This window comes from Plectropomus leopardus, chromosome 8 (assembly GCF_008729295.1).
Source record: "Plectropomus leopardus isolate mb chromosome 8, YSFRI_Pleo_2.0, whole genome shotgun sequence".
In the NCBI taxonomy this organism is placed as follows: domain Eukaryota; kingdom Metazoa; phylum Chordata; class Actinopteri; order Perciformes; family Serranidae; genus Plectropomus; species Plectropomus leopardus.
The window spans coordinates 15398313-15411817 of record NC_056470.1 but is presented as its reverse complement, the minus strand read 5'-3'; the positions used below and the strand labels follow the sequence as shown (position 1 = coordinate 15411817).

The 13505-nt window shown below is 43.8% G+C and overlaps 1 protein-coding gene across 1 annotated transcript in view; it reads left to right on the top strand.

The window, feature by feature from the left end:
- The window catches only part of samd11 (sterile alpha motif domain containing 11), a 54666-nt gene extending 43339 nt beyond the window's left edge, over positions 1-11327 (top strand). Inside the window, exons 7-11 of the mRNA XM_042490962.1 lie at positions 1244-1397; positions 6519-6634; positions 7374-7452; positions 8651-9423; positions 11182-11327. Of these exons, the coding sequence (XP_042346896.1) occupies positions 1244-1397; positions 6519-6634; positions 7374-7452; positions 8651-9423; positions 11182-11327 (1268 nt within the window). The remainder of the gene's footprint in view (positions 1-1243; positions 1398-6518; positions 6635-7373; positions 7453-8650; positions 9424-11181) is intronic.
- Positions 11328-13505: the final 2178 nt, after the last annotated feature.

Below are 13505 nucleotides of genomic sequence, written 5' to 3'. Positions count from 1 at the left end.
AAACACACAGTTAGGCACGCACACGTAAGCACCTAAATCACACAGACACACACAAACACACGTCACACCCGCACCGGCGGCGGAAATGGCCTCTAGCTCCCGAGGGATCTGTCTAATTAAAAAAGAGGGGGAGGAGGGGAGGCGGAGAAGAGCAGAGAGAGAGAGAGGATAGATAGATTGAGGCAGAGAAAGGGAGGAGAGAGAGAGAGCAGGATGGATTTTTCTCTCATTAGAAGCCATGTCTCCTGGTGTGGCCTGGCCTGGCTGATAATGATGAGGCCTCTTCTCCTACGAGAGCGAGAGAGAACCGGGGTTGCTGGGAGAGGTAGAGAGAGAGCGGCGATGAGGGAAGAAAGAGATGGAATGAGGAGAGTGGTAGAGGGCAGAAGGTGGAGAGAGGGGGCAGGTAGAGATAGAGGGAGAAGGTGCGATGGAGGCAGAGGTGGGGAGGGGTAAAAACACTCTGCGCCCGATGTGTGAAGTCGCTTTTTGCTCGGCCTTACAAAAACGCACTGGTCATTATTTGTTTTGAAAACATCATCAAACACCATCATTTTTTCATGCCCATCCTTCTAGCCTTTCCATTTTTCCTCTTCCACCTCTTTATTTCCTCACATTTGCTTGAAACCGGTCAGCTCAGTTCCAAAGCATGACAGATGGACTTGAGCGCTCTGTGCTGATTTCTTACACCTCTGCCAAAATGTCTGTTTTTGTTTATCCTTGTTCAGTGAGTGTGTGCGTTTGTGTTCATGTATGTCCGTATATGGATGTACCATGGGGGATTATAAAGCGCATAACAATCATTTTCAGTATTAATGTGGAAATTACTTATTGGGAGTTTCTATGAGCAACCTGCATACTTAGCCCTTACATCTGTCACTACAGGACAACAAACAACTTTTTTAAGTATGCTTCACTAACAGAAAACTTCTAACAGCTAATGTACAACCCACTTAAAATAAGCCATCAGCTATAAGCTGATGAAATGTATAGTCAGTAGGAATTTCTGTTTAAAAATGTTCCATACAAAGCTGATTTTCTATTAATATCTTTGCACAGACGTGAGCAGTTGGATGCTAAATTTGTTATTATCCTCTTCTCTCTGTCTCCCCCAAATTCTGTCCTTGCCTCTGTTTTTTTCTTTTCTTTCCTCAATTTATTCCTTTGTCATCTTTATCATATCAACTCTAATCTTACCATCTTCCTTCCTCCGCTGTTTCTTGCCCCAACTTTTCTTATTCAGACATGCTGCGTGCTCGTCAGGAGGCGTTGGCTGCAGCGGTGAGGAATCCAGCAGCCTTAGAAGCTCACCTGCCCTCAGCGGGCAGCTCCTCTTCATCCAGCCAGAGACGCAAGCAGGGTCTGCCGCAGCACCGGGACGCACATTACACTGACAGGTAACAAAACAGATGCAAACACACATTCACTTCCAACCAAAATCTCTACATCAGCCTGACCAAAGCTAGTTGTTGGAACGGCAACCATGCACTGCTTGCAATATCAGTATTATCAACCATTAATAAAGCCCACCTCCCACATCCTACACACACACACACACACACACACACAAACTGCATAAGAGGCCCCAGTTAATGTGAGCACATGTAAATGTGGAATTCATAATGTAGCAATGTTCAGATTTTTCAGAAAGAGCTTGTCAGTGGGAGAAAGAGTAGAAGGAGTTAATCACCTGCCAGTTTGCATCACCAAACCATGGCACTTTTCTTCCCGTTTCCACCCATCCAAGCTTCCTCAGCAGGATCTCATCTCATATGTGGCTTTTTCAGTGTGCTGCAGTGCTCGTTTGTTTGTGTGTGTGAACGTATGTGCATCTCCACATACATGGCTAAACGAAGGATCCAATAACCTCTTGGCTACCACTGTGGAGCTGCACGCCTGCATCCCCGGCTCTTCCTCCCTCCTCTCCCCCCCAGCGCTGGCCCCTGCGCCTCCCAAACAAAGCCGGGGGCAGCGGGAGTGGGCGGGTAATTGCTTGTCGATTATTTATGTGGCGCGGGGAGAGGCGGGGGATCGATAATGGGCCGGCGGTGCGGCAGCAGGGGGGGTGGGAGTGTATGTGTGTGTGTGTGTGTGTGTGTGTGTGTGTGAGAGAGAGAGAGAGAGAGAGACGAGAGACGAGAGAAGGGGATGGTGAGGGGTAGGGGTGGGGATATAAGCAGGAAGCAGAGCGGCCAGGCGCTGTGTGGTGCAGCTCTGGGAGGCTGTGGGGGTGTATATATATATTGTGTGTGTGTGTGTGTGTGTGTGTGTGTGTGTGTGTGTGTGTGTGTGTGTGTGTGTGTGTGCGAGCGTGCATACAGACCGCCAGCTTGAAAAATGGAACAAACAAACACACACACACACACACCGTGCGTGGAGACGGGGGGGGGGGGGCTGATTGTTCGCGTGTGTTTGTTTGTTCCATTTTTCAAGCTGGCGGTCTGTATGCACGCTCATCTATGCGGATTGAATTTGGGTTTGTTTGTGTGAATATGTCTGCTAATTTGTGTGTGTGGGTGTGTGTGTTTGTGTGTGTGTGTGAGAGAAGGAGAGGCCAGCAGTGCGGTGTGAATGCAGTCAGTGAGCCGCGGCTGTTCTCCGACAGCACACAGAGTAATTAGCCACACAGGACTGGGGAGAGTTAACTAGGCCTCACCCTCCCTTCCTCCATCCATCCAACCATTGCTACCTCACTCCGTCTCCCTCTTGGTGGACGGAGTGCCACCTTTTTAATTCTTTCACTCTCAGTATGTTTAAATCTATGTGTAAAATGCGTAGATTTTTAGATGATAGTTTTTGACAAAAGTTTAGGATGACCCCCTTATATTTCATCATGACAGTGCCCCTTAAAGAAATACATTTTTGAGTTTGGTGTGCAAAACCTTGGCCTTCATAGAGCTCTGACCCCATCCACCACCTCTGGGATGAACTGAGTTGCAGGATATATGCCAGGTCTTATCGCTCAACATCAGAGCTCAACCTCACTAATGCTCTTGTGGCTGAATGGGAGCAAATCCCTGCAGCCAGGTTCAAAAATCTTGTTGAAAACCTTTCTGGAAGAGTGGAGCCTGTTACAGCAGCGTATTTATGCCCCTAGATTTGAATGAGATCTTCAGCAATCTCATGTGGGTGTAATGTCCGCATACTTTTGTAGTTTAAATGTGTGTCTAGATGCTAGACTGTACCTACTCCCCACAAAATATACAGAACCTGGAAAAAAAAACAGAGCGGGAGAAAATTAAGAAGAAACCTGAGAGCGGAATGAGCAGAAAGTGAGGAGAAAATTAAAATTGAGATAATTGGCAAAAAACTGAGATAAAATGAAAAACCGAGGCTGAGAATGTGAATAAGCGATAGAAGCTCTTCCCCTCTCCCCCTCTCTAACTCTCTCCGTGGCTCACCTTTCCATCGACCCCTCATCATTGATTATCTGGTGCCCATTAGGGCCCATTGTTAAAAACAAATCATTAGGGCCGCTCGATGGGCTTAGAGCCTGGCGCTCCATTTGTCTGGCCTTAAATGGCACTAAGCTCACCAAGCATCTGCAAGGCAAATAGGAGAGGGATGGAGAAAAGTAAAGAGAAAGGGGGAGAGGAAGTGGAAAACATGGAAGCTTAAAATGGGGATGAAGAGAAGGAAGCAAAACAGAAGAAGAGAGGAGATGGTGAGAGGACGAAGTGACGGAGAGAGAAAGAGAAGAGTGAGATAAGGAGAGGGAGGGAGTGAGTGAGAGAGAGAGCGAGAGAGAGAGAACGAGCGTGGAGGGAGCCTCATCCATTTTAATGAGCTTCCTGTGTAAATGTGTTCCTGCGGAGAAGGAGCCGAAGGCGGCCGCGCGGCGCTCCTAATCCCCCCACGCTCCCGTCATTAAGGGCAGCCCTGTCACACACACACACACACCCCTACACGAACGCCTGGACGCACACACTGACACACACACACACACACACACACACACACACACACACACACTGCCTGGGCTGCTGCGGGACGGGACCGCTGTCGCCACTCTGACAGGTCGTCACACACCAGTGAATTCCCTAGGAGCCCCTGGCCTCACTGCAGGCATAGAGGGAGAGAGAGAGAAAGAGGGGAGGGGGGCATCCAGTGGTATAGTTTTGCGTGATTATGAGCCTGTGAGTGCATTTGTGAATCTGCCTGTTTTCGGTCTCATGCAAAAACTAGGTGAGCGTTTTTGCCTTGTCTTTTTATAGCATGTTAGTGGTTTGCCAACAAAATGCACAGATAGGTCAAGAAAACCACACACATTTACAGACAGACAGACAGACAGACATGTGTGTACACACACACACACACACGCACGCACGCACGCACGCATCACACAGGCATCGCCCCACGGCAAAACGACTAATGTCTGCCACTCCTCCCTTAAAATTGCCTCCTATAAAAGGAGGAAGAGAGGGAGAGATGGAGGAAGGGAGTGGAGGGGAGTGTCAGACACACACTCTTTCTCCCCTTCTCTCTCTGTCTCTCTCTCTCTCCGTCTCTCTCACTCCCCGTGATTAGGCCTAATTATGGTGGCGCAGACGCCTGGCAGCCTCAGTCATGCAGCTTTAATTGACCGTTATTCATCTGCGGGCTAACGCTAGGCAAGGGTAGGCGGTGCAAGGAGAGAGAAGAAAGGGAGGGAGTATCAGAAAGAGGGGCGGGGGGGGGGGGATTGGAGTTTGGCATGCGGGAGCCACGGCGGGGGTGGATGGGAGTTTTTTGCGGGCGACTTAGCGTAGCCTAGTGGAACTGCGCGTCGCAAGGCTAATTGCTAGCCCTGAGGGATTAGGCCAGGTGATTACACACTGGGCGGTGTAATTACATAAGCAGCGGCTAGCGGGGCCCCGGCTCGCGGCTCTGGGGTCACGCGCCGTAGCCCTCACCCAAGATTAATTGGAGCTGCCACTGGAGTGCGAGGCACCGCCGGAGAGAGCGGTTATACGATTAGCATTAACATTTCAGCGGCGGAGGCGATCGATGAATGGTTTTCACCCCCCCCCCCCCCCCACCCCCACACACCACTCCCCCCTCAGTCCTGGCTCCAACCCCCCCATCTCATCTCCCCGCTCCTGTATGCGTGCCCTCCCTCCTTTGCAGTTCCTCCCTCTCTCTCCTTTTCCCTCACCATTTAGTGAGGCGGGAGACATGCAGGCGCTAGCTAATTTGAACACAGTTGCAAAACAATATTTGCGGTTGCATGCGTCCCAGTGTTGGTTTTGATTTTGTTGTTTTCCTCAGCTTGTTTCCCATGTATGCTTTTGTGCGGCAGCAGTCACACACAGCTGAGCTCTGATTGGTGTGATAGCAGCAGCTCAGGAGGAGAGAAACGAGAGACAGGAGAGGGAAGAGGAGAGGTGTGGGTAGATTGAGAGTGAGCTCAGGAAAGGCTCTGGAAACAGCTGTGGTTTGAGACAGTGTGCGGGTGGAGAGCATCATCATCCACACTTTGACACTTTCAAGGGGTCAAGGTGCAGATGCCTCACTCTACTGCCAGCTTTTTATCTGCTTTCTCAAAATCATGTCCCCATACCCACAAAGATGTGCACGAAACTGAGGGAAAAACAGAGAAAAGGATAAATTGAGAGAAAGGATTACAGTGAAAAAAGAGGTGGGAGAGAAACTGAAAGAAATACAAAGAGGTGAGACGAGTCTGGGGAAAGGGACAGGATGAGATGGAATGATGAAGAGGGGAGAGTAAAATACATAGAGAGAGGTGAAAGAAATAAAAGTGGAGGAAAAGAAAGAAGTAAACAAGACAGATTTTCAGAGGTCACAGAGAAGTAGAGAGGACAGAAAAAAGATGGTTAAGACAGAACAAGAGACAGAGAGAGAAAGGAGAAAGGTGAGAGGCGCCTTTCCCCCTCAAGAAGGACAAAAGACGAAGCCAATAATGGAGAGGCCTTTTCAGAGGCAGAGGTTGCGGGACGCTCTATCTTTTCACCGGTTTCAATGCAGCGTAGAGAGGGAGAGGGAGAGAGGGAGGGAAACGGAGAGGAGGGCGTAAAAAAGGGAGAGAAGAGAGGAGGGATGAGTGTTAATTAGAAGGTCCTTCAGCCCGTGGCCCCGGTCAAGACGCAGGGGCCGCCCCAGCTGTCGGAGCATGACACACTGGCATTGTGCATTCAGCCCTCATTATGTGTGTGGGTCTAGAGTTGTGTGTGTTTCTTTGTATATATCGGGTGTGTATGTGCGAGACGGCAGGGGAAGGAAAGGCTGCAGTCCAGGGTACAGCAATGGCCAGCGGCGCTTGCTGCGGCGTGACAAGACTGATGAGGCACTGGGGCAACACGGGGGCCTCTGGAGCTTCACTGATAAAAATACACTGCATACATTGGTGCGGCAGCATGCACACACGCACAAAGAGGGAGATGGGATGTACAGAGAAAAACGCAAAATTGTTAAAATCATTCTTTTAATGTAGGGAAATCCCTTCATGCTTAATGTGTTTGTCATTTTAAAATATCCAGCGAAATTGTAACTCATTGTCTTTTTCATATTTGTGTCCACAGAGAAATGTCCCATCCTCCACCCCTACTGTCCCCTCCAACTGCCCCTCACATCGCCTTAGGACCTCACCTGCGGCCTCCTTTCCTGGGCATGCCCTCTGCTCTTTGCCAGGCCCCTGGTGAGTCATAAATCGTGCTAAAGCTAAATTATAATAAATAAATAGATAATTACACAGGTTTCCCACAGACCCTTAAAAAGTCTTAAAAGGCAAAAAATTAATTCATCCAAAATTAAATCCTTAAAATGACTTAAATTGTTCTTTCAAAAGCCTTTAAAGTGCCTAGACATGGAAAGCTGGATTTTAGGAATTTTCTAATCTTAAAACAATGGGTAACATATTTTTGGTAAAAATTTTTTTTTTTTTAATTCCTTTCCTTTAACTCGCCATGATGGGAAGTTGTGGAATCTCTCACGCGAAGTAAGAAACACAAAATCACTTAGAAAACCGGCCAAAAATGCCAGATATTTCCCACCTCTGTTGGTAGTCCAGATAGATACTTTTATGATAATATAATATGTTCATTGTCTTCCACATTTCACTTTTTTCAATTCCAAGTGTCATTAAAAAAGTCTTAGATCTAACTTGACTTAAGCTGCAGGAACCCTGATTTTAACACGCAGTACCAATGGATGTGCAAGGCATGCGTGTATACCTAAAAAAGAATATATTAATTGTAATTCATTAAGGTACAGTACAAAAGTGTTTTTGGCAGTAAACTAACAAGGTATGTAGGAATGTTTTTTCGCACAGTACCTTTTGTTAACTTTAAAACATAATTTCCTATAGATTTGTATTTTTTCATAACACTTGGGAGCTTTCATGTCACTTACAACTTTTCGGGCTGTTTCTGTCGCAGGTTATGGTTTCCTTCAACCAGCTCAAGCTGAGATCTTTGCTCGACAACAGGAGATGTTGAGGAAACAGAATCTGGCCAGGTGTGTGTGTGTGCTGTTATCTTATAGTATGTGACAATAGTGCAATGATAGATTATGTATAACGGTAAATAATGACAGCTAAAAGTTAACACAACATTTAAACTGGGCCTGCACTGCTTATATGTACACTGCAAGCTACTGTGCAGGGATGTAATATTTATTTTCATGGAAAAGCTGACACTTTAGTAAGCTAACTAAGTGAACCTCCAGAACCTACCTGTCCAGCAGAAAACAGGTGAATTCTGTATTGCCCTTCATCCCCATCCACTCCTTCAGCGCCTCTAGTAAAAGTAAAGGTCAACCCCAGATTCACTATTTTTGGAATGAGCTCTGTCCGCTTGGCACTTGCCTCGCTATGTTTGCATTGTTTTTGCTGTTGTGTCCGCAATTTTCATAGCATCCTTCTGGATGTGTGAAGCTACTACCTGGTCACACACAGAAAACACAGCAAAAACAAGGGGATGATAAGAAAATAAAAACAGAGGGCAGATATAAACACCACCTCACACTTCTAGTTGTAATTGAGAGATTACTGAATTATTTAATGAATTTTTAAAAAATTGTGTCATACAAACAGTCATGCAAACAATTGTGCTCAGCCTGCATGGGCTTACAAGACACCATCATATCAAGGCAAGCCAGGACCAGAGTCCAGCGTACATATACCACCTCATCATTTCGGTTAAGGAACAGCCGTGTTTGTAAGACACAAGCCTTACATTTATCCAAACGTTATTAACTAATACGTGTTACAAAGCCAGAATAGGTGGCGCCGCCGTTATAAAGAAAAGAGGAAAATCAGACACTGATTAAAACAAAAGTGAATATTCCGTGTTACAGTATTGGATTCAGGAATTCTCAGTCTGGTAATCAGTGTTGACAGGACGATGAATGAACTATTGGTATCAGCGGAGCTTGGCTGTTCTCTATTGTTATTGTTATTGAATATAATATAAGATGTCCCTAAAATATGTCATCAGTTTATTTGATGATAGACATTGAAGGAAAAAGGTTGGGAACCCCGTAAACGATCCAGCCATATTCTAGGTTTTAACCTAGTCTTGTTTTAGAGAGGGCAAACTTGTTGACACAGTCATAGGTTTATAATATACACTCACAAATTTGTAATTTTGAACTGCTGTAAAATTTTAAACATTTGGTATATATGCTGAAGTCCCTGTATGTTTCACTGTCTTAGACTTGAGATGTCGGCAGAGCTGCTTAGACAGAAAGAGTTGGAAAGTCTCCACCAGCGACAGCAGCAGCAGCGTCTTTTGGGCTCCGACGCTTTGGGAGCTCTACCTCCTGGTCTGCCGCCCGACCATCCAGCCCTGCGGAGCCTCCATGACATCCCAGAGGGCCATCCCCTCCGTGAGGAACTGGCCCGCCGCTCAAATGCAATGCTGGTGCTTCGCCATGGGGCTGCCACACCCCTCCTAACCCTCAACCACCACCAGCATCAACAACCCGGGCCACCATCCACACCCAAAGACACCCAGGCACAGAGATCCACTGCTGGGTCAGATGCCGAATCCAGGAAGGCGCCCCGCAGGACCCCTCAGGCACAGCACGCTGGGGATCACACAGGAGGAAGAGAAGGTGACAGGGAGTTGCAGGATGAGGAGATGAAGGACTCGGACAGTGACACAGAGATGTGTGAGGAGAGGCAGGACAGTGTGGGTGCCAAGTCCAGCAGTAAACCCAGGGACAGGGAGAGAGACCGGGGTAAAGAAGCTGGCAGCAAGGGAGTGTGTGACGGTGCCAAGGAGCCTGGGGAGAGCTCAGGCAGGCTGAGTGCCCCTTGTAGTTCAGCAGGTACAGAGTCACCCAGTCGCCACCTCTTCACCCCTGGACTGGGCAAGGCTGATGTCAAGTACCACCTGCCACCTGGGTTCATTCCACCGCTGCCTGCTCTTCACGCCCAGACGCTGCCCTTCGGATTTCCCTACGCCAACCCCTACTTTCACACTGGTGAGAGACTCAGTCACACACACAGACACACATAACACACACACACAGCTGACATGTGAAACCCATTAAGCGCCACTCTTTGTGTGCTTGTCTCCAGTGTGGAGACCTCTCCCTGTTAGGGGTCCTGCCTCTGACCCCTGTGTGACCTTTGTGCACACCGCCAGCAGCACAGCCACGTGGGCAGAGAGGAGGGAAGAAGGGGTTGTTTGTTCACATGCATAAGAGAGCCACCATGAACTAACTAATGTTTTTCTGTCGAAGTGACAAATGTGAACAATTTTTGATATTAGTCCTTTATTAAGCAATAGCTGAAGCAAGCATCTGTTGAATAGGTTGTTATGTGACTGCTTGGGAATGTTTGCGCCGACAATGCATGTCAATTAAATGTGCTTGTTTTTGCCATTGATTGCCGTTTGCAGATTATAATTGAAAGTGTCTGACAACATTATAAAAAGGAACCCTTGCAGAGATAGACCTTTTTGGTAAAGATTAAGAACCTTACAGATGCAGAAACAGCACCAAAATATCTATTGCCAAAGCCACCAGACTCCAATAAAATAAACAGTGATTTTATCATCATAAAAAACACTTTATTCAAAATCAAAAGAAACAAAATAAGAATTTAATGTGTTTAATGTGAATAAATGTGTTCCACTGTTCCGTCGTTCCACTGTTCCTGCTATCACCAATTCTGGTTTAGTTAAAAAGAAAAAAGTAAATTCACCCAGTTAGGTGTAACAATATCTTGGCTCTGCACACACTAAATTTTTTTTTTTTTTAAATTGAGTCCGATAAAATTGCCAAAAATGATTTTGGGACTGTTACTGGTGAAACTGAAAATCTTACTCTTGAACAAAACCTTTTTCCCTGTAGGGATTGTTGATCATAATGCTATATTGCTGCCATACACTTGGAATAACAATCTGAGCCTGTCAAACACTTTGGGTGGACATAAATTGATGATGCACATATTCCTCAGGTGGTTCCATTGCAATCTGTATTGCGGCTGCTAGCTGCAGCTCTTGCCCAGTACTGGACCAATAAAAAAAAAAAAAAAAAGCATTGTTCCTATTAGTAGCTTAAACACCAAAAACTTAGGAAAATATGGTCCAGGTTATAGTTGGAAATTAGCACAGTACCAGTCAAATGCTGGTAAAATATATAAGTGGCTGCTAGATTGTCTTTGCTCACTTGCCAAAAAAACATTGTTTATCTATTGAGTGGTCGGTACATTGTGGAAACCAGCAGCTACAGTGGGATGTTAACTTCCAACCCTGGTCCAGGTTGAAAATCACTAGTTACCCTCTAACACAAGAGCATTTAAATGTTGGAAGTAGATTTTTTTGTAGATTTATCCATAAATATCAATAGAAAGCTATTCCAAAAAGATTCTGATTATCAGTTAATATTTTTGGATTGATGAAGCAAAGCACCAAACACTTACGGGTTCCAAAGATTAAGAATTAATGAAAATCACTGTTACACTTAGATTACTGACCCATTTCCACCTGTGTCGTTTATTTCTTAAAGGTTTTCTTCTCAAACTCATCATGATGGCTAAACCTAACAGAACAAAAATATACTCTGAGCTGCACTATAGAAACATAGATAGCAAAAAAATGCAAGTGTATCTAAGCTTGAATTCTTTTAAGGTTCTGCATCCCTAAAAAAATGCAGCAAGATCCTCTGATCTTAATAGCAACTTTGTACCCAGTGTTTATATTGTCACATCATTTTCACCCACTGCTGCTCTTTCAGGCTCTGTGGGAGGTCTTTTCATGGATGGGGAGGACTCAGCCACAGCAAACCCTGTGGAGGACATCAGCAAGTGGAGTGTGGAGGACGTGTGTGGCTTTATAAGCAGCCTGGCTGGATGTGCTGAATACACACAGGTGAGGACATAGTGAGAGGGAGGAGAGAGAGAGAAAAGGGGATGGAGGCCAGGGGCAGGCTAACTTTTAACCATAGAAGAACAGTGACCAAGACATAATACATAGTGCAACACAACTTTAGTTATTCAAATCAAATCTCATCATGTTCAGGTAATACACTTAAACCAACACATCAGTATATTTTTTCCCAAATTTATCACGTATGTGTGTAGATGCATGAATGGTCATGTTAACAATTGCAGCCATATTTGTGGGCATTGTATGAATGAGGGAGAGTGAGCAGTGCATGCACATCTGTAGCGGGTGTGTGAATGAAATATGTATTTTTCTCAATAGCGATTTTTGTTCCTGAATGAAATACCCAGAATTTGAGAAAAATGAATCAAGCTTCCATTTAGTCACATCCATCTTTAACAATATAGTATATCATTTAAAAAATGATTTTTTAAAAAATGTCAGTAAATTATGTAGTTGAAATAAAAATTTCATAGTATAGTATGTTGATTAAAAAAAAGAAAAGAAAAGTCATGAAAAGTTATAATACAGTATTTCTTCCCAAAAACCCCCCATGAAAATGTCATAGTATAGTATCTCGATCAAAAAATGATCAAAACGTAATAGCATCGTATTTTGGTCAAAAAATCATGAAAACATTATAGTACAGTATTTTCATCCAAAATTCCTAAAAACAACAAAGTCTAGTATTTCTCCCAAAACTTAATCAAAACAGCACTGTACAGTATGTCAGTCAAAAAAAAGTATGAAATGAAAAAATGTCAAAGTATAATATGTCGTCCGAAAAACCAGAAAAACATCATAGTATAGTATGTCATCCAAAAAATCATCGAAACGTCATAGATTACAATGTCGTCCAGAAACTTATTAAAATGTTACAGTATAGTATATCATCCAAAAATCCTAGATGTTGTTGTACAGTATGTCGGTCAAGAAGTCATTAAAACATCAAAGAATAGTATTTCGTCCAAAATATAATAAAAATGTTACTGTACAGTATGTCGGTCAATATTTCATCCAAAAATCATCAAAACGTATTAGTATGGTAAGTCAATAAAAGAAAAATCTAAATGTTGCAATAGTACGTTGTACGTCATATGTATAGTATTTCACTCCAAAATGTCAGTATAGTATGTCACTCAAAAATCATCAAAAATTTCATACTATAGTATGTCACTCAAAACTCAGAATAAACATCATACTGTTGTATATTACTCAAAAATAATCAGAAACATCATACTATAGAATGTCGCTCGAAAATAATCAAAAACATCATAGCAAAATATGGCGAAAAACCTCAAATTTTGACATGTCCCAAAGATGGCTGGAAACAGCATATTATAGCCTGTAGAGACACACCATGGTAAAGCATGTCGAAAAAAAAGGCCAAAAATGTCATAATGTAGCATGTCTAAAAAATGGCTAAAGTTTAATATGGCGAAATCTCAAAATATGACATGTCCCAAAAACGACTGAAAACACCTAAAAAAAGCATTAAATAGCATGCAGAGACATGACATAACAAAGAAAGTTGAAGAAAAACTGCGAAAAACACCATAATACAGCATGTTGAAAAAATGACCAAAAGAAGGCAAGGCTATAGTATGGCAAAAAAACGTCAAAATATGACTAACCCAAAATCTGCTGAAAACACTTCATAACAGTATAACATTGCGTCCTGAGACACGCCATAGCAAAGAAAGTTGAAAAAGCAGCCAAAAACACCATAATAAGGCATGTTGAAAAAATGACTGAAAAGGCAAGGCTATAGTATGGCAAAAATGTCAAAATATGACATGTCCCAAAAACAGCTGAAAATGCCTCAAAACAATATAATATAGCTTGAAGAGACATGTCATAGCAAAGAAATTTGAAAAAACAGCCAAAAACACCATATTAAGACATGTTGAAAAAATGAAATAAAAAGGCAAGGCTATAGTATGGCAAAAATGTCAAAATATGACATGTCCCAAAAACAGCCTAAAACACATTAAAACAGTATAAAATAGCGTGTAGAGACATGTCATAGCAAAGAAAGTTGAAAACACAGCCAAAAACACCATAATAAGGCATGTTGAAAAAATGACCGAAAAGGCAAGGCTATAGTATGGCAAAAAATGTCAAAATATGACATGTCCCAAAAACAGCCTAAAACACCTCAAAACAGTATTAAAT